The sequence below is a fragment of the Harpia harpyja genome, chromosome 23 (genome assembly GCF_026419915.1).
Source record: "Harpia harpyja isolate bHarHar1 chromosome 23, bHarHar1 primary haplotype, whole genome shotgun sequence".
In the NCBI taxonomy this organism is placed as follows: Eukaryota; Metazoa; Chordata; class Aves; order Accipitriformes; family Accipitridae; genus Harpia; species Harpia harpyja.
The window spans coordinates 1,436,814-1,456,444 of NC_068962.1; the positions used below are offsets into that span (position 1 = coordinate 1,436,814).

Genomic DNA, 19,631 nt, shown 5'->3' on the forward strand with positions numbered 1-19,631 from the left:
AAAACGGCTCTCGGAAAATACCAAAGGTATCTTCAGACGGCAAATTGGACCCGTTCTCCACATAATCGAGAGTGAGAGCTCTGCCGAGGAACAACAGTACCGCAGACTCCCAAGAAAGGCCAAGAACGTAAGCAGCGGTGAGCTCGACGGCAATGGGCAAGCAGATGAGAGCTGGCTGCTTAGCCGTCCACTCAAAGACTATGCAACACCCGAGCACAGCACCTCCCCTGATGTTGGGGGGGTGCAGGGGGACAGACAGCTCCAGTGACAGAGAGCACTGTACATGACCAGACTGGTTCTGGCCCCCCCTCCTCCTATCCACCATCAGGTAGCTGCCAGGCATTTACGGAGCTTCTGAACTCCGACACAAGCCTTTCAAAAAGTCTGACTAGGGATCTCTCCTCTAGTTGGTAGCTGGCATCTATCCCAAGGCAATACCATACATCCAAACGCACGCAATTATTTTTGTTCCTGGATGTCTTGCACCGCTTCCCCCCCGTGTGTGGGTGTCAGTGCTGGAAGCACCTGGTGAAAGCCCAAGGGTCTTTTCGCCGTGCAGGAGACTTTCCTAGCACATCCCTGCCCCAGCCACCCTCCCCATGTTTTGCAGCAACAACTGAACAGAGCACAGGAATCAAGTGCAAGGGAGTATTTTCTTTTTATGGGGGAAAAAAACAAACGAACAAACACACACACAAACAAAAAAAATAAAAGCACAACAACAAATGCTATACTGAAAGAATACTCTGCTTTTGCACTGGCCTTTCCAGTTTGAGTCATCTTACCACCGTGCACTGTGCTGCCTCATGCATGCCTCCCCCAACCTCACCTTCTTCTGCAGAACCCCTGACGTGATCCCAGCAGCCTTCTAGCCACATGCTACTCAAGACTCCCTAACAGAGCGGGTCCAGCTGCCACTATGGATCAGTGAAGACTTAGTTTTCAGTGCTGCCACTGATCCGGTCCCATACCAGCATTCTACTGCACAGTGGTTTGGCAAACGTATTTAACTTTTCTCAAGAGGCAAAAGCTACAATGAGAAGAGGGACTGTGGTTTGCCTTCTCTCCCATGCAGTTTGTTCCTGTGGAGTTAACGCTGGTTTTGTCAAGTCTTTTGCTCTTTCCCTTCGGCACCGTCCAGGTTAAGACTTCCGAGCCAGTAAGGTTGTTAATTTAATCTTCCCATCCATAGAGGCGGTGAGGCAGGTCCCGCAGTCCATGGCCGTGCTCCAATCCACTGTGACAACGGGAGCTCTGTGTCCTCCCAGGGAAAGGCAGCTCTCCAGAACCTTTTCCTCACCGTTCAACTGAAAGAAGGAAAGCATAAGGTTTTAAGGAGGCAAGGTTCTGCAGTGGGGGCAGCGCACCCACAGGAGAAGCCAAAGCCTGCTACAGACTCCGTATCCCCATCAGCATACATAATTAAGCGGAAAAATCAGAGACATGTCGAGATGTACGTAGCACGCATGAGGAAGCAAATTTCCAGTCTCACAACAGAAGCACGCAGTCTCAAGCAGCTCAGTGTCTGCTATCAGCTGAGCTGCAGTAATTGAACAGGGCAGGCTAAAAGCACACGCTGATGAAGAGCACGTAAGCCTAACCTATAGCTCATGTTAGTGCGGGTGCTCCGAATGCCCCAGATGCAAAGTAAAAATTCCATCCAATCTGCCTTGCAATGGCTTATACTGATGCGTATTGACTCAAGAGGAGGCAGGCAAGGGGCAAGCGATCAGTAACCGCTTGTTACTGCGGCACAGAAATTGGGGTGCTTGGAACCATTCAGCCTTACCCTTCATTCCATTTCAGTACACAGCAAGAGGAGGGAATCAGGCTGGGACTAACATAGCACGAGCAAGCACACAAGGCAGATTAAAGACGAGCATCAGGCAACAATCGCGCATTTTGCGTTGAACTGGCATGCATCAATATATTAAAAAAGAATAATTTAAAACTTTGTCCTAGGCACTTGGGTACTAAGGAAAACTGCTGCAGCTAAGCTTTAAGAACACGGAGCACACGTACTCTAGCTACATACAGAGAGTCAAACGCTTACAGAGGGTTCAAACACTTGCTAAGCACCACACGCTGCTAAAACGCACGCTGTATGAAACTGAGCAGCAACTTGCACAGAGCACGGATGGGTAGGTGCTGCTCGAGAACTTCAGCAGCTGCTGTTGCAGCCTTGTAACAACAAGAGCTTGTATGGATGTGTAAGAGTACTCCCCGTCACTTCTCAGACTTACCTTAAAAAGGACTCCCCCAGTAGAAGAACACGTCAACATATAGTTGCCCTCAGAGTCAAAAGCAAAAAGCCTCCCTCGTGGGAACTGGACTTGCTTGTAGCCACTGTACCCGGACAGAACAAAAGGACCCGTAGCTTCGCTGGGAAGATCGTACTCAGGCACCTTCAAGCCACTTTTGTGAATATTTGTCGTGGTTTAACCCCAGCCAGCAACTAAACACCACGCAGCCGCTCACTCACTCCCCCCCACCCAGTGGGATGGGGGAGAAAATCGGGAAAAGAAGCAAAACCCGTGGGTTGAGATAAGAACGGTTTAATAGAACAGAAAAGAAGAAACTAATAATGATAACACTCATAAAATGACAACAGCAACAACGAAAGGATTGGAATGTACAAATGATGCGCAGTGCAATTGCTCACCACCCGCCAACCGACACCCAGCTAGTCCCCGAGCGGCAGTTCCCCGCGCCCCCTTCCCAGTTCCTATACTAGATGGGACGTCCCGTGGTACGGAATACACCCTTGGCCAGTTTGGGTCAGCTGCCCTGGCTGTGTCCTGTGCCGACTTCTTGTGCCCCTCCAGCTTTCTCGCTGGCTGGGCAGGAGAAGCTGAAAAATCCTTGACTTTAGACTGAACACTACTGAGCAACAACTGAAAACATCAGTGTTATCAACATTCTTCGCATACTGAACTCAAAACGGAGCACGGAGCACGGTACCAGCTACTAGGAAGACAGTTAACTCTATCCCAGCCGAAACCCGGACAGTCCAACATGAGGCCGTGGTGCAAAGGGCCCGTGTGGGGCTAAGGGAGCCATACTGTCCTCCCAGTGATGGTCCACACACAGGACATCATTAAAGCCACCTTTGCTGTGACCAAAAATGCACACCCCCCCACCCAGTAACACAGGCACAGCACAGTCAGAGACGCTCCTGCTCTACTTGCAAGGGGAGTCCCGAGACCTCAGGGCCACAGGCTCAGAGCACACCTTGGGAAGGGTGCCATGAGACGCAACCACCAGTGGGTTCCCCCCCTTCGTGTTTGGCAGCAGGCGTCCCCACAGCAGGCTGTACCACGGTATCAAGAGAGCACGCAGGCGCCAGGATGGGTCTGCTGCTGCAGCAGCGGTGCACCGGGCACCTGCTGTGTGCACTGACCTTCCTTGAGGCTGCTGGAAACTTGGCCTTGATGCTCTACGCGCTGCTGTGGGAAGCCGGGAACCCGGTCGACCGCCCTGACAAACGCATTGGCTTTTACAACTTCTGCCTGTGGAACGCGACAGCTGGGGAGCTGCAGTGCCTGGAGTACAAGCATCTGCAGGTGATGGGCATCAGCCTACCAGGAATGGTGCTAGCCAGGGTTTGTGTGTACGCCTGCCTGGTCTTCAGCATCTTCTACCCCGTTTTTGTTGCACACGTGCAGTGCAGAGAGGAGAGGGAGGGCTGGAAGGCGATCCTCATCATACTCATCATCAAGATGATAATCCTCTCTGGAGGCCTGGGTACGTTTCTTTTCCAAACCTCGCAGTGGATTCACCTCTCTGATTTCACTGGGGGCTTCCTGGCATTGCTTGGGACTCAGGCTCTGCTACTGCTCCAGATTCTCACTGCCACTATGTACCTCAGCTGGGCCAAGCAACACACACCCGGGTCAAAGCCCTTTTATTGACGGGGCCCTGCCCGTCGGGATTTGAGGGCGAAGAAGATGCAAGCGCTATTGATAACATGCTTTAAAACAGTAATCCCGCTACAGCTTTAGTCACTGGTAGGAATTTGATCCTTAGTCCAAAGGCCCATCTCCAGCCTCTGGCAAACGGCTGCGTGCAGTGCTCCTGCAGCAAGCAGGCAGCAGACACCAACACCCGCAGCACGGCGTGGAAGCTTTCTGGGAACAGCAGCGTGCAACACGCCCCTCGGCCTGGGGCACAGCATCATAAGCGACAGCATTTCTGGCCCTGACCCAGAGGAGAGCGAAGGGGACGGATCAGAACCAGCACACAGCGGACACAACCCTCTGGCCATATCTAGCCTAAGTATAAGCAGGCAGAGAAGCAAGCAGGCTTCCTTTCTTGGCGTTGCCCAAAGAGACTCTGCTCCTTCTCCACCTCCCGAACTAACCAGGGACGCCTTCGAAGCAACTTGAGGAGCTGTGGCTTCACACTGCCACCACAGCAGTGGCAGCCCCAGAGGGGCACTGGAAATACTCTTCAGCAGGAGCACCTGTACTTCACCTGCTGGAATAACACCTGGAGTGACTCTGCTTTAGTTCATTCGGGTGAAGTGGCCCACATCCAACCCCAAGCAGCAGCAGAGCCCCTGCAGGGGCAGCCCAACAACTTGCTGAGCACTGAACACAGCTCTGAGGAGGAGGAGGGTTTCCACGAGGAAGCAGAGGATTTTGGTGCAGAGCCCCAGGTTTGTCCCCACTGACATTACGGGGCTGAGCCCAGCAGTCCAGCAGCCTTTGAGACTCCAGGAGAACGGGTTCTGCGCGAGGGCAGGTCACCGCAAAGCTAGCCCACACCAACGCACGCCCCGTGCAAGCGTGTGCTCGGGGAGCAGCGCAAGGGCTGCCGAAGGCTGGGGTGCAGTGCCCCAGCTGGGCCATCGCAGCCAGCGCACTGGATGGGGTCTCTCCGCCTTAGCGGCGGTGCACAGCACCGCTCCGTGCCACGTCTGTAACCTCGCACAAAGCAGCGCCTGCTTCCCCCCCCCATCCCCTTAACCTCGCACAAAGCAGCGCCTGCTTTCCCCCCATCCCCTTCGGGACACCAGGGGCCGTTTTCTCCCCTGCTGCCCTCGTGGTGGGGGTGTGGCTGGTGACGCTGCTGTGACTGATTCTGCGTTTCATGAAAGGCTCTCGCACCTGCCCTGGCTTCGTGTGGTTTGTTCATCCCCGCTTCAGACTGGCTCTTGCCACTGAGCCATCCTTATCCCTCCCTAGACCCCCGCGCACCCTGCCATGGGGTCAGCCCCCTCAGAACGGTCCCTGCCCCTGCCAGTCTGCTCCCACCCGTGTCCTCCCCAGCTACGGGAGGCCTGCCCGAGCCTGCGGGCAAATCCAGCGTCAGGCCCAACGGGGACAGCCTGCCAGGCCCCACGGCAGCTGTCACGGAGGGACCGCAAGGACAAGGGAGCCCCAAGGCTGGACCGCGACTATTCGGCTCCGCAGAGCCAGCAAAAGCCTGCCAGGGCCAGCAACTCCCTGCTCCCCTCGAGCCCCGACACCGACCCACCAAAGGGACGCTCACGGGAACCCACACCTCCTCTTTCATCTCTCCGTGCTCCGAGATGCCGAGCAAAACTGAACACAACCTAACCCGGAGCCAAAGCCCGCTGAAGCCAGCACACACCGGGAGAAGCCAGTGCCCCCTTCCTCTCCCCCATGGCTTTCGCGGGCCTCCTACCAGCTCCGCAGGCTACCAACACAGCAGCTCCACAGCCCGCTCCAGGTCCTCCTCCCACCGTCCTGGGTGTCCCCTTGGCTCCTGGGCAGCGGCGGAGCAGGCAACGTCAGCTGAAAAAGATCTCCCTGACGTATTTCAGAGCATCGTCCTCAGAGTCCTCCCAGCCTGGCCTCCCCGCGGCGCCACCGGCAGGGGACGGGAGAGCCGGGCTGCGGCCGCTGCCTCCCCCGCTGCTGGCCGTGCTTCCCGGAGCCTCCTTTGGCGTCGGCTGGAGCTCCTGCTCCTCCCGGCTCCCGGACCGGGCCTTCTCCTCACCTTCCTCGCGCTGCAGGTTCTAGCCAAAGGGAAAAACAACCAGAGCCGGCTGGGCGCGAATTGCACCCCGAGGGGCAGAAGGAGCAGCCCGCCCGCCCCCCCCACCGCGGGACACCCCCGGCCAGGCCCCAGGGAGCCGCCGCCGCCGCCGGCAGCGCTCCCTGCCCGCTCCCCCGAGCCCTCCCCGCTGCCAGGACCGTGTGCGTGTGTGTGTCCCCCGCCCCCGCCCCCGCCCCCGCCCCGGGGGGTCCGCGCTCACCTCCGCCAGGACCGCCAGGGCCACATCCACCAGCTCCGCCTCGGTCATGCAGTACACCGCCGCCCTGCCAACCGCACGGGGAAGACGCTCAGGGCGAACCGGGCCCGGCCTCGCCCGCCCCAGCGGCGCTACCTGGGACCCGCCGCCTGCCGCCGCCTGCCGCCGCCGCCGCTGCCCGCCCTTGGCGGGGGGGGTCCCCGCCGCGACCACCCGCTCGTCCCCCGCCGCCTCCAGCCAGGCCGGCAGCACCCGCCGCCTGCCGCCCGCCGCCATTGCCCGCGCCGGGCGGGGCGGGGCGGGGCGGGGCGGGGCCGCCCCGGGAGCCGCCCCCCTTGGGCCCGCCCCCCGTGGAATCCCCCCTTGGAACCGCCCCCTCCTCCCCGGCCGCCGCGCCCCCTGTGTGACGCCCCGTTGCTAGGCTGCCCCCTGCCGGCGCAGACGGCGTCCTGTGCGGAGCGGGAGCGACCGGAGCTGCCGAGCGGCGGCCGGCGCTCGGGGCTCGGCTCTTCTCGCCCCTGCTTCGCTCGGTTGGGCCTCGGGGAGACCGCCCGGGGCTCGGCAGAGCCCGCCGGGCGCCATCCCCGCGGCGGCATGCAGCGGCTCTTCTCGTGCTGCCTGGGGAGGGTGCGGCGGCCGCCGCCCTCCGACGGCGATGCCGGACCCTGCGCCGCCGAGCCCTCCGAGGTCCGGGAGAAGCCCCGGGGCGGGCTGCACGGCGCGGCCGCCGGAGGTGACCTGGCGCGGCTGCAGCGGCACTGGTGGAGGAAGAGATTCCGCATCAACAGGCGGGACGCGGAGAAGCAGTAAGGGGCGGGCGGCGCCCGGAGCAAAAGCCTCCGGCCGGCCACCCCGGCGGAGCCCAGCCCGGTGGCAAGCGCCCTGAGGAGCCGGGCCGGCTCCGCGGCGCCGGCCTTACCGGGGGCCTGCCCCGGCTGGGGCGGGAGGCGGCGACCCCCTGCCCGTCCCCCCTGCCCTCCCCCGCCGGCCCGGCCCCTGCAGTGAGTCTTCTGCGGAGCTCAGCAGCCCTTCGTCCAAGCAGAGACGGCTGCTTGCCTGTTGCCCGACGGAGCGGCTTGCTTGAGCGGGGGCATGGACTCGCAGAAAGACAGGGCACGGCCGTCCCGCCGCTGCTAGAAACCCCGTGCCCTCCGTCTCTGGGACACGCCTGGCGTGGGACTGCTCGGGGGTGGGGGGGGAACCCAGGGCTTCCGCAGACTCCACACTCTCCGCAGCCTCCGGACTGCCAAGATGCGGTCTCCTTCGCTGGGCTGGGTGGCTGGGCAGTCCTGCTGGAGGCAGGGACCAGTGCCTGGGCACAGGAGTCCGTCCGTGCGGGCGCAGGTTCATTGACACGGCTGAGGAAATGCCTCCCGACTCCAGGGATGTGCTGGGGATTTTTCCTGGCCAGCCCCAGGCTTCGGGTGTGCCACTGCTGCCACCAGCTCCGGACCGCGGAAGCTTGCTTTCAGCTTGGTTTTTGCCAGTTGAGGCGTGTGGCCCCGCGCGGCGGGCACCGCAGCCTGAAACGGTGTCTTCAGCTGTCCGTGTTGACTGAATATGTTTCGTTTCTAGGACGCCTCTGCATCTGGCTTGTGCGAAAGGCCGGGCAGATGTCGTCCGATTCCTAGCAAGAGAGAAATGCCAGCTAAACCCTCGTGACCGCTTTAAGAAATCACCACTGATGAAGGTATGTGGAATATGTTATGCTGTTGCGCGTTGGGATTATCGATTATGCGCTGAACGATACGGACCTTGCGTGATTCTTTACGTAGGCCTGCGTAGAAACAGGTATGTTGCAGTCAGCGGGGAAGGGGCGTATGTTGCCTAATCTTTGAAGGCGCTTATACTTCCCACTGTTGGGAAGGTGCGGGAGTTCTGACAGTGAGAAATGTAGATGTTGGAAGTTATTCCTCCTTTGTGTCTTATTTCCAGGCAGTAGAGCACCAGCACAAAGACTGTGTGGCTATTCTGCTGGAGCATGGTGCCAACCCTAACCTCAGAGATGCTAGCGGCAACACTGCGCTTCACCTGGCTGCCATCACTGCTAGCAAACCCCTAGTCGAGCTGTTACTGGAGCACAAAGCCGATATTGAAGCTCAGAATAAGGTTAGCTTGGACTTTGGGTAAGGTTCCTCTTCCCAAAACTTGCTTGACTTTTCTGTGTTATTCTAAGGGAGATGATTTCCCCTTTCAGTTGGGATACACTCCGCTTACTGTTGCGATCACCAAGTGCTCTGAAGAGTTGGTGGAGTTCCTTCTTCAAAAAGGAGCTGACGTGCATGCTCGAGATAAGCATAAAAGGTGAAGGGTTTGTCAAAAGTGCGCGTGGGACGCCTTTAGCATTCTTCAAGTTGGACCGGGGGGAGGCATAGGAATGAGCTTTGAAAAAGAACCAGCAGCTGCCCAGAAGGAGCTCCTTCTGTGTGACTTGTGAAAGCAGACCCACACTCGGCTGCTTTCTTACCTCAGGGGACAGTTTCTGCCCTGAGGACTGCAAGAAAGTGTTGGCTGTGGTGCCGCACGCGCGCGCACACACACACATGCCCCGAGCCTGCTCTGGGCAGGTGGTTGGCCTGGAGACCTCCTGAGGTCCTGCCAACCTGAATTCTCCAACGCTTCCACGTATTTGGCTGTGCTTTCACTCTGCCTGTAGGAGAAGGGAAATGAATTCTTTGGGGAGCAAAGAGGGACTGAAGTAATGGCAATGCAATGTCCGCAGAAGCTGATGTATTTCCTTTCTTCTCTTGGATGCTTTAGGACCACCCTTATGGTTGCTGCTCTTGCTGGGGATATGAATATAATACAAATTCTCCTGCAGTATGGTGCTGATCTTTCTCAGGAAGACCTGTGTGGCTGCACAGTTCTACATTATGCCAGACTGTCTCAGCATGCTGTGTAAGTGTTTTACATCCTCGTTAGAGCGGCCGCGTTCTCAGAATGTGCGTGCTGATGTACGGCCCTTTTTGGTAACATCGCTGGGGTTTAGTGAGGCATTGAGACCTTTGTTGAAGCTGGGCTCCGTGATGTCTTCTGATGCATCTCTTTCCGTGTCAAGACTGGATTTGGAAGTTGAGGAAAACTTCCCCCCACAGTTCCCTCTGAGAATTCACCTGTGTGCTGCCAAGCTCCACTCCACTCAACTGACTAGCAACTACTTGCCTTTTGTTTCAGAGGGGATCTAACTGATATCCCCTGAGGTAAACTCTTCAGCGGTTTTCCTTCTCTCGTGGGTAGCTTTGCACCACTGGCCGTTCCTTCACTAAGGTGGCTATGTGTGCTTAACAGCTAGGCTGAAGGAAAGAGCCCACTTTCCTAGTGACGGTAGCCTAGTGATGGGTGAATGAACGGCATTCTTCCTACGAGCATGCCTTCTCTAGCCAAAAACAGCTGCCCGTGACCTCTTGTCACTGGGTCTTGACTTCATTTCTTCTCCCCCTGCCCCTTCTGTCAGCCTGGATCGATGGGAAGCAGGAGAGAAGGGTGCCTGGGTAAACTGTGGAGTAAAAACCCCTTTAGGAGTAAAGCACGTCTGAGGATTGCTCTAGCAAAACAAGATGCTCGTTCCTTCCCTCCCGGCTTCTGGCACAGCATCCCTGTTGTGCTAATGCACCACTTTGCATAGCAGCCTTGGTCTGGAGCACGTTTCTAGTATTTTCTTTTCTTGTTTGGGGGGTTTTTTTTGGTTTTAGTTCTGCTTATGCAGCAAACCTGAAAGTGGTCTCTCTCCAGAGCCCCACCTGACCCTCAGCCAAGGTTGTTAGAAGATAACACCTCTACAATGTATTAGCGCCTGCAGTGCTTGCCATGCAACCACAATCTTTGTTGGCCTCTTGATATCCCAACTAGGAGCTCTCTAAACTCTCCGGTCCTCTGGCTGACCATGGGAATTTCTTAAGCCCTTCAAAGTCAGGACTGGGTTTGAGGAGACGTTACCCCAGCTTCACGGGAAGAGTAGCTGCAGCATTAGTGTAGCATCCCACTGAGGTAGAAGCCTTGTAGTGAGATGTCAGTCTGCCAAGGGTTGTCTTAATCTCAATGGCCCTCAAAATGGAGAGGGGGTTTGTCGGATGAGACTGTAACCAGTGGGGCTGAGATACTCCATAGACAAGAATAAGCACCTGCAGCACGAACATGCCTGTAGTGAGTATTTCAGCCTCCAGTAGTCGTGCAGCAAGGTGTCGCTGGGTGTGGGTGTTACCCTTTACCAGCTGGCTATGAATATGGCTCGGATGGCTCATGAATGGCTGTTGCTCTTCCAGTAGAGAGTGTATGCAAGCGGGGGGGTATTTTTAACAAATGCATTTCCTTCCTTTCTGTATATAGTATTCAGAAGCAACTGGAGCAAAACACCGGCTGTGAAATGAGGGGAGAATGTTCTGCAGGAGGCACAGAAGGCCCAGCAGTGCTTGACAGCTCTTGCTCTGGGAAGACTGCTGACTCTCCCTTGGGCACCCCTACACTGACCGGAGCAGGTAGGATCCTTCACCGTGGAGGAGGTGATGAAGACAAATCACTGGCCTGTAGAAGAATGATAACCTCTTGATTGGATGCAGGGCTTGAGGGATGGGGAAAGGCAGAGTGAAATAAGCACTCACAGCAGAGTCTCACATCTTACCTCCTTTGTAGGTGTCTTGCCAGCAGCAGGAGGACAAGAAGAGGAAGATTACGACTCCTCTTTTGATTCTGAGGTACATTCATAGAATCATAGAGTCAGTGTCAAATGGTTGCCCATAGGGCCTACACTCTAGGCGCTTAGCTGCTTCTGCCTAGGTCCTCTCTGCCTTGGGCAGGTGTACATCGGCCCCTTTTGAAAGCCCTGCTCAACAGAGATGCCTAACACGCCGGTGGTGTTTGCCTTTCCGTTCTTTCCATCATCTGATACCACGTTACGGGTGTTGGCTGAAGCGGGAGCTTTGTGCGTGGAAACGGGTTGAGGAGGAGTCTGAGCCAGTTCTCACGCACGTCTTTTCAATTACGCAGTCGGATTGTGAAGCTCCAACAAAAGCGTCGGCCGACGAGCTGCCTCCTGCTGCAGATGGAAAGGGAGCGTGCGCGCAGCCCGTTGCAGAGGAGAGCGGCAACGGTAATTTCCTGACGCACTAAATGGTTACCTTTGTAAGCTTCTCTGCAGTGAAGCACATGGGGAAAAGCAGAGTGAAATAAGCACTCACAGCAGCGTCTCGCTTCTTGCCTCCTTTGTAGGTGTCTTCCCAGCAGCAGGAGCACAGCAGCAAGATGATGACTCCCCTTTTGATTCTGAGGTAGATTCATAGATTCGTTTAGGTGGGAAAAGACCCTTAAAAGTCCAACCGTAAACCCAACACTGCCAAGCCCACCCCTAAACCGTGTACCCCAGCGCCACATCTACACCTCTGCTAAATACCCCCAGGGTTGGTGACAGGTAGATTCACAGAATCATAGAGTCAGTGTCAAATGGTTGCCCATAGGGCCTACACTCTAGACGCTTAGCTGCTTCTGCCTAGGTCCTCTCTGCCTTGGGCAGGTGTACATCGGCCCCTTTGAAAGCCCTGCTCAACAGAGATGCCTAACACGCCGGTGGTGTTTGCCCTTTCCGTTCTTTCCATCATCTGATACCACGTTACGGGTGTTGGCTGAAGCAGGAGCTTTGTGCGTGGAAACGGGTTGAGGAGGAGTCTGTGCCAGTTCTCACGCACGTCTTTTCAATTACACAGTCGGATTGTGAAGCTCCAATGAATGTGACGGCCGGCGTGTGGATTCCACCTGCACACAAACTTGGAGCATGGGTGCAGCCCGTTGCAGAGGAGAGCGGCAACGGTAATTTCCTGACGCACTAAATGGTTACCTTTGTAAGCTTCTCTGCAGTGAAGCACATGGGGAAAAGCAGAGTGAAATAAGCACTCACAGCAGCATCTCGCTTCTTGCCTCCTTTGTAGGTGTCTTCCCAGCAGCAGGAGCACAGCAGCTAGATGATGACTCCCCTTTTGATTCTGAGGTAGATTCATAGAGTCGTTTAGGTTGGAAAAGACCCTTAAAAGTCCAACCGTAAACCCAACACTGCCAAGCCCACCCCTAAACCATGTACCCCAGCGCCACATCTACACCTCTGCTAAATACCCCCAGGGATGGTGACAGGTAGATTCATAGAATCATAGAGTCAGTGTCAAATGGTTGCCCATAGGGCCTACACTCTAGACGCTTAGCTGCTTCTGCCTAGGTCCTCTCTGCCTTGGGCAGGGGTACGTCGGCCCCTTTTGAAAGCCCTGCTCAACAGAGATGCCTAACACGCCGGTGGTGTTTGCCCTTTCCGTTCTTTCCATCATCTGATACCACGTTACGGGTGTTGGCTGAAGTGGGAGCTTTGTGCGTGGAAACGGGTTGAGGAGGAGTCTGTGCCAGTTCTCACGCACGTCTTTTCAATTACGCAGTCGGATTGTGAAGCTCCAACAAAAGCGTCGGCCGACGAGCTGCCTCCTGCTGCAGATGGAAAGGGAGCGTGCGCGCAGCCCGTTGCAGAGGAGAGCGGCAACGGTAATTTCCTGACGCACTAAATGGTTACCTTTGTAAGCTTCTCTGCAGTGAAGCACATGGGGAAAAGCAGAGTGAAATAAGCACTCACAGCAGCGTCTCGCTTCTTGCCTCCTTTGTAGGTGTCTTCCCAGCAGCAGGAGCACAGCAGCTAGATGATGACTCCCCTTTTGATTCTGAGGTAGATTCATAGAATCATAGAGTCGTTTAGGTGGGAAAAGACCCTTAAAAGTCCAACCGTAAACCCAACACTGCCAAGCCCACCCCTAAACCGTGTCCCCGAACGCCACATCTACACCTCTGCTAAATACCCCCAGGGATGGTGACAGGTAGATTCATAGAATCATAGAGTCAGTGTCAAATGGTGGCCCATAGGGCCTACACTCTAGACGCTTAGCTGCTTCTGCCTAGGTCCTCTCTGCCTTGGGCAGGTGTACATCGGCCCCTTTTGAAAGCCCTGCTCAACAGAGATGCCTAACACGCCGGTGGTGTTTGCCCTTTCCGTTCTTTCCATCATCTGATACCACGTTATGCGTGTTGCCTGAAGCAGGAGCTTTGTGCGTGGAAACGGGTTGAGGAGGAGTCTGTGCCAGTTCTCACGCACGTCTTTTCAATTACGCAGTCGGATTGTGAAGCTCCAATGAATGTGACGGCCGGCGTGTGGATTCCACCTGCACACAAACTTGGAGCATGGGTGCAGCCCGTTGCAGAGGAGAGCGGCAACGGTAATTTCCTGACGCACTAAATGGTTACCTTTGTAAGCTTCTCTGCAGTGAAGCACATGGGGAAAAGCAGAGTGAAATAAGCACTCACAGCAGCATCTCGCTTCTTGCCTCCTTTGTAGGTGTCTTCCCAGCAGCAGGAGCACAGCAGCTAGATGATGACTCCCCTTTTGATTCTGAGGTAGATTCATAGAGTCGTTTAGGTTGGAAAAGACCCTTAAAAGTCCAACCGTAAACCCAACACTGCCAAGCCCAGCCCTAAACCGTGTACCCCAGCGCCACATCTACACCTCTGCTAAATACCCCCAGGGATGGTGACAGGTAGATTCACAGAATCATAGAGTCAGTGTCAAATGGTTGCCCATAGGGCCTACACTCTAGACGCTTAGCTGCTTCTGCCTAGGTCCTCTCTGCCTTGGGCAGGTGTACATCGGCCCCTTTTGAAAGCCCTGCTCAACAGAGATGCCTAACACGCCGGTGGTGTTTGCCCTTTCCGTTCTTTCCATCATCTGATACCACGTTACGGGTGTTGGCTGAAGCGGGAGCTTTGTGCATGGAAACGGGTTGAGGAGGAGTCTGTGCCAGTTCTCACGCACGTCTTTTCAATTACGCAGTCGGATTGCGAAGCTCCAGCGAAAGCGTCGGCCGTCGTGCAGCTTCCACCTGTATGCAGACGTGAAGCATGGGTGCAGCGTGTTGCAGAGGAGAGCGGCAACGGTAATTTCCTGACGCACTAAATGGTTACCTTTGTAAGCTTTTCTGCGGTGAAGCAGATGGGGAGAAGCAGAGTGAAATAAGCACTCACAGCAGCGTCTCGCTTCTTGCCTCCTTTGTAGGTGTCTTCCCAGCAGCAGGAGCACAGGTAAGAGGGAGGTTTTGACTCTTCTGAGAGCAAGTTACTTTGTTTTCCAGAGGTAATGCCGAAGTCACGCTCCCGTATCCCCGGTGCTGCAATGCAGTGCGATGCTGCAGTCTTGCTGGGGATTCCTTTCCCCACGATCTGTCTGTCTGTGTTCTCACTTGCTCAGGTTTCTGCACCGGAGAGAGAAGAGCTTCAGCTAAAGAAGGATGCTTCATGTCAAACCGACCTTCAAGGCGACAGACAGGTGACTCTAGTAGAGGCTGATGCAGATATCCATAAATAGAACCAGTCAGTGTACAGAGATCTGTTCTTGCTACTGTGTTCATTTTGGAACGCTGCTGAGAGGAGGTGACTGAATCCGGACCTGAGGTGTATTTCGCACCTCATTTTGTTCCCTTTGTGAAGCCGAAGGGCTGCATAAAGAGGGAAAACAGTGGGTTGGACGAAAGCACGTGCGCAGACTCTCATCCTCTATTCCAAGGAGAAGAATATTTAGCCTTTTCTGTGTATTAGGAAAGAGAAAGCCTCACGAAGAGCTGGCGATCCTGTAGATATGCTCAGCTGAGACAGTTGCCTGCTGGTGGCGGCCAAAATCTCTTATGTTTGAATTCACTGAGTCACAGAAGCATAGAATGGTTTGAGTTGGAAGAGTCCTTTAAAGATCATCTAGTGCAACCCCCCCTGCCATGGGCAGGGACACCTTCCACTAGATCAGCTTGCTCAAAGCCCCATCCAGCCTGAACACTTCCAGAGATGGGGCAGCCACAATTTCTCTGGGCAACCTGGTCCAGTGTCCCACCACCCTCATTGCAAAAAATGTCTTCCTTATGCCCACTCTAAATCTACCCTCTTTCAGTTTAAAACAGTTGCCCCTTGTCCTGTCACTTCAGGCCTTAGTAAAAAGTCTCTCTCTCTCTTTCTATTTTGAAAGGCCGCAGTAAGGTCTCCCCAGAGCTCGCTTTTCCCCAGGCTGAACAACCCCAACTCTCTCAGCCTTTCTTCACGGGAGAGGTGTTCCAGCCCTCTGATCATTGTTGTGGCCCTCCTCTGGACCTGCTTGAGCAGGTCCATGTCCTCCTTGTGCTGGGGACCCCAGAGCTGGATGCATTACTACAGGTGGGGTCTCATGAGAGCAGAGTAGACGGGCAGAATCACCTCCCTCGACCTGCTGGCCACCCTGAAGGCCGAGCTAATGATATCATCCCATGAGTAAAAGCATCTCTCGTGTTGTCATCTTCTCACTGATTTCTCCATGCTCATGGAACACCATTTCTTTAGACATGGGTCAAGCAGCCGTGGCAGGAGCTCGCCAACCCTCTCAAAAGGAGCTCCCTCACAGAAGCTTCACCTGAAGCTGTGAAGTGCTACAGCGTGTACCTGCAGGAACAGAAACTGCAGTTGCAGAAGAAACTGTACCGTTCCAAAGCTAAGGTATGGAGAAAGCCTGTCTCTTGTCTCTTGGCAGGGGCCCAGGCCTTTTTTGTAGCAAACCAGAGCGGGGACCTGATCCTTTCTTGGGGGTTTTGTGTAACCCAGGGTGGTTCAGTGTGCGGTTCGCTGTGATGAGCGGGATGGGAGGGAACAGCACTGCTGCCTTGGGTGCCTGCCTGTTTGCACCACTTGAAGTAAGAGCGGAGGGCTGCACTGAGGTGGTCTTAGTACGCTAGACACCTTTGCAACAGGAGCAGACCGAGTGACATGTAATTGACTCGCCTTGTTTTATAAGCCTGGCGCCTACAATTAGTAAGGCCACTAACCGTGAAGTCACTTTGTCCTTGATTGGAGAAGGGGGGGGGTATTCCTTTCAAACAGCTGCTTCTCAAGGTTCACGGATCACGTGTATTTGCTGCTTCTCTTTGGCTCGGCAAAGCGGAGTGTGTGCTGACAGAGAAAGAGTAGGCATGCTGGAGTGTTGTGCTCACGCTTTTTTGCAGTTCCTCATCACGTCATCATTGTTATGGAGCTGCAAAGTCACTTTAGGAGCAGGAGGAGCTGCTAACCGTGTTGGAGTAGCCAACAAGCGGCTACAAAGAGTGTTTGGAGTCCTTGAGAGAGGAGGAGGAGCGTTGTGGCAGCGTTTAGGAAACGCTTTAGGAAATCATTTTAGACGTAGGAGAGGGGCCAGTGTAAAAGATGAAGTAACGTGGGTTTTGAGAGTCGACATGAGAGTCAGAGCAGTCCACTCCTTTTTATCAAACCTAAGTTGACTACCGGCGATTCTTCTTGTGGTTTGACAGCTGCAGGAATTAAAAGAACGGCATACCCGGACTGAGTGTTATGCCGAGTACCTGAAGGATGCCATCAGGAGGAACGAGAGGGAACTAACTTCCAGGAACCTGCAGGACCTTCTGACCACTTCTTCTGGAACTGCAGCTATCCCAGAGCTGGAAGACCACATACGACGGTAAGGAAGTAACAGAGTGGAGCAAGGCTTCGCTTTCTGCGATTGTGCGAAAACAACAGGACTGTCTTCTTGCATCCCAGCAAGATAATAATACACGATTTTCAAAGACGCTTTTGTTTTAGATGAGGTTCTTTCACATTCTTCTTTGGGGATTTGTGCTCTTGTGGCCTCCTGTGATAAGGCCTGTCCTTCTTTTCCAGGCTCCAAGGTGAAAAGGCCAGGCTGGAAACCACAGTCCAGCAACAAGCAAAGACCATCGAAGCCCTTTGGAAAAAACTGCAAGCCTGTGCCTTAGTAAGCTACTCACAGCCTTCCCTTTTCGTGAGCTACAGAGCCTAGTTCTGTATCTGTGTGGGAAATTTTAAGATGAGGTTTTCCTGGAGAGCCTAGGAGAGATCAGTTTCTCTGTTCTACTGACTACAGGCTGCTCTGAAAGTCCTGCTGGCCCATTCCCCCAGCTTTCTGGCTTTGAGAGTTGTTCCGTGAGACTATAGCAAGTCCTTCTTAATGCCATCTTTGTTAAGGACTTGACAGCAATGCACTGGCTTAAGTATTTTCTGCTTTAGACCAGTCGTGAGCTTGAGACCTCAGGCAGCACTTCAGACAGTCCTGCGGTAGAGGGGTTTGGTGCCTTCGGTTGCGGACACTCCTTGGGCTCTGGTGGTGGTGAGCACGTAGTCCTGGAGGCCTGACTGGCATCATCAGACTGGGACAGGAATTCTTCCGTGGCCTGTACTCTGGGCACCTTCCCATGTTAGTGGCCATGGATTCCTTGGCCAGAAGGTGTAGGTCTGTAATGCAACGAGAAGACCTCCAAAGATGAAAGGCTGCAACTAATAAGGGAATGACACCTCCATAGGCCATATTTTGTATGCTTGGTTGGCGCTGCCGTGAGGTATGACCTTCAGCCAGGGAAGTCCTAGTGTGACTTCTTTTTTCTTCTTTTAATGCTGCTGTAGTCTCATAATGGCCTGGAGGACTCGGTAACCGGCTTTCGGACAACACGGACTGCAAAGGAACACCGACGTCGGCAGGTATATGAACAGCTTCTGGGAACGACTGGTTTTAGTCTTTGAATTTCTCGTGGGCAGGTAATTTATGAAAAGGTCAGGTGGGCTGCGGGGAATCCCCCAGGTTTTTGGGCAGGACACCCTCAGGGGAAAAGTCTATACGTTTCCTCATTCCCCTGGTGCTACTGTGTTTTGCATCTGCTCGGTAGACAATATGCGGGCACTTGCGTTCATCAGCACGATTCCTTTGATGGGTAGGCTGTGTGCTGTGGACAGGAGAGACAGCTGTGGGTGAGAGCTGTGAGAGGAGACTGGACTTGGGAGATACATGTTTTCTCCTTTGTGGAGAAGGCTGGCTGCACATTCTGCGTGTGGATCCTGTTCCTGTGCTCTGTGTGTGATGCATCTTTTCTATTTTGAAAGCGTGGCAGTGAAAGCAAGGAAGTAAAGAAGCTGGGCAAGACGCAATGCCGATCGGAAGCGCTTCCGGATGAAGCGTGGAAAAGAAACGCCGCGCTGGAGGAAGAACAGACCAGGCATGGCTTTTTAGTGCTTTAAAGAAATACACACTGAGGAGAAGTCAAGCTTTACTGAACCCTAGTGTAAAAGCATGTGCATAACCGTTTGCGAGCAAATTCAAGCCTCGCATTCGATCTTGCCAGGTGCTTCTGTGCATGAGCCTATGGTTTTAAAAAGCTGCAAAAGGCCTTGCAAATGCAGGCTGCCTGCACTTCTCCTGGGTGGGAAGGAAGTCTTGTCCTCTTCTGTTCAGAGAAATTTGGGGCCCTCCAAGTGTTGGGTGGTGCTGGGGAGCTGGCTGCTCTCAGTAATTCCTGGCTTGTCAAGCACATTACAGATGAAGCAAGCCATCCGGGGCTGTGCTGCTTAGGTAAGAGTGTGTGCAAAAGGCCGACTGCTGCTTTGCTTCACGCTTTCCTTACTAATTTGCTGTGCAGGTTGAAGATGCTTCTGCAGATGTCTTCGACAACCCTGACTGCGTCTGCAGCGCGAAGGAGAAAGTCCCAGCTCAGTTTCTGGCGAGAGATGAAGTAAGTTGTTCCGAATTGACTAACTAAATTGGTAAACTAAGAAGAAAGCTGAGCTCTGGTTTGGTTGGTGGATTTGAGGCGATTATTCTTTTCTGCTAGAACCCGTGTGATTCTTTTCCTATACTTTTTTTCCGCGCTGCTAATTATCTCTTGGCTGTATTTTGCAAGTGATTGACTGCTCTTGATGCTCCTGCTCCTGTTGTGGCAGTAGATGATGATGATGTTGATGAACACAGATGTAGTTGTCGTGATGGGTAAAAACCACGAGCCAGGAGTCCCAGCAATGGCCTCACTGACCAGCATGCAGTGCCGGGGGCCCTGAGCAAGAACAGCGGAGCTGGTCACCACACACTGAGATTTTAATACATTTCAATACTCTGTCTGCAGGTGACGAATGCAGTCTCGATGGCCCCCCACCTTACGGATTTCCAGTCACAGCTGAACCTCCAACGCGGTTAACGATGAGAAGATGCACAAAGAGCGGAGGAAGTGCCAGTGCCAGAAAAGAGTGCTCCCAGGGGAGATGCGTGAAGCCTGGAAACCTTTGCCTTCCACCCTGTGCACCCCCCCCACCCCCTCCCCGCCCCCCCCTAATTACAAGTGTTCTGTCGCAGTTTGGTATTTAATAAACTCTGCCACCTCGTACGGGTCTTAGTTTTGCTGCACAACCGGAGCTCTTCGGACCTAGCGCGTCCGGACGAGGAGAGTCCTGTTCCTGAAGGCTCGCTCAGGCTCCCTTCCCACGCAGGCAGTCAGCACACCTCTCCCTGCCCTCGCTCGGAACGACCCCCAGTCCTGCAGACATCTCCGACGGGGAGCACGCGTCCGTGTCCTTTCCCTCTGCGGAGGCTTGA

The 19,631-nt window shown here is 54.6% G+C and overlaps 3 protein-coding genes and 3 long non-coding RNA genes across 7 annotated transcripts; 4 read left to right on the forward strand and 2 right to left on the reverse strand.

The window, feature by feature from the left end:
• Window positions 1-988: 988 nt before the first annotated feature.
• Window positions 989-2,423, reverse strand: LOC128135543 (uncharacterized). Its single transcript, XR_008233112.1, has 2 exons — window positions 2,244-2,423; window positions 989-1,307 (listed from the first exon to the last, which is right to left on the reverse strand). It is a non-coding gene; the product is annotated as an uncharacterized LOC128135543 (long non-coding RNA).
• Window positions 2,424-3,101: 678 nt separating this feature from the next.
• LOC128135711 (transmembrane protein 140-like) lies at window positions 3,102-4,261 on the forward strand (the record flags this gene model as incomplete). Its single annotated transcript, XM_052774785.1, has 1 exon — window positions 3,102-4,261. A coding segment is annotated over one exon (810 nt), but the record flags the coding sequence as incomplete, so codon positions are not given.
• A 713-nt stretch (window positions 4,262-4,974) lies between these two features.
• Window positions 4,975-6,496, reverse strand: LOC128135673 (cell cycle regulator of non-homologous end joining-like). The gene is made up of 3 exons (XM_052774741.1): window positions 6,363-6,496; window positions 6,224-6,287; window positions 4,975-5,983 (listed from the first exon to the last, which is right to left on the reverse strand). Exons 1-3 carry the CDS (start codon window positions 6,494-6,496, stop codon window positions 5,756-5,758), a joined length of 426 nt encoding a protein of 141 aa, XP_052630701.1. The 3' UTR covers window positions 4,975-5,755.
• A 196-nt stretch (window positions 6,497-6,692) lies between these two features.
• On the forward strand, window positions 6,693-9,405 carry LOC128135712 (ankyrin repeat domain-containing protein 7-like). The gene is made up of 6 exons (XM_052774786.1): window positions 6,693-7,026; window positions 7,796-7,910; window positions 8,156-8,329; window positions 8,418-8,524; window positions 8,981-9,118; window positions 9,279-9,405. Exons 1-6 carry the CDS (start codon window positions 6,815-6,817, stop codon window positions 9,403-9,405), a joined length of 873 nt encoding a protein of 290 aa, XP_052630746.1. The 5' UTR covers window positions 6,693-6,814.
• A 5,069-nt stretch (window positions 9,406-14,474) lies between these two features.
• LOC128135637 (uncharacterized) lies at window positions 14,475-16,628 on the forward strand. The gene is made up of 3 exons (XR_008233179.1): window positions 14,475-14,558; window positions 15,593-15,745; window positions 16,552-16,628. It is a non-coding gene; the product is annotated as an uncharacterized LOC128135637 (long non-coding RNA).
• A 58-nt stretch (window positions 16,629-16,686) lies between these two features.
• LOC128135636 (uncharacterized) lies at window positions 16,687-18,259 on the forward strand. 2 transcript variants are annotated; one of them, XR_008233178.1, is made up of 4 exons: window positions 16,687-16,718; window positions 16,919-17,012; window positions 17,678-17,752; window positions 18,152-18,259. It is a non-coding gene; the product is annotated as an uncharacterized LOC128135636 (long non-coding RNA). The 2 variants fall into 2 exon arrangements; XR_008233177.1 differs by having other exon boundaries at window positions 16,919-17,752.
• The last annotated feature ends 1,372 nt before the right edge of the window (window positions 18,260-19,631 follow it).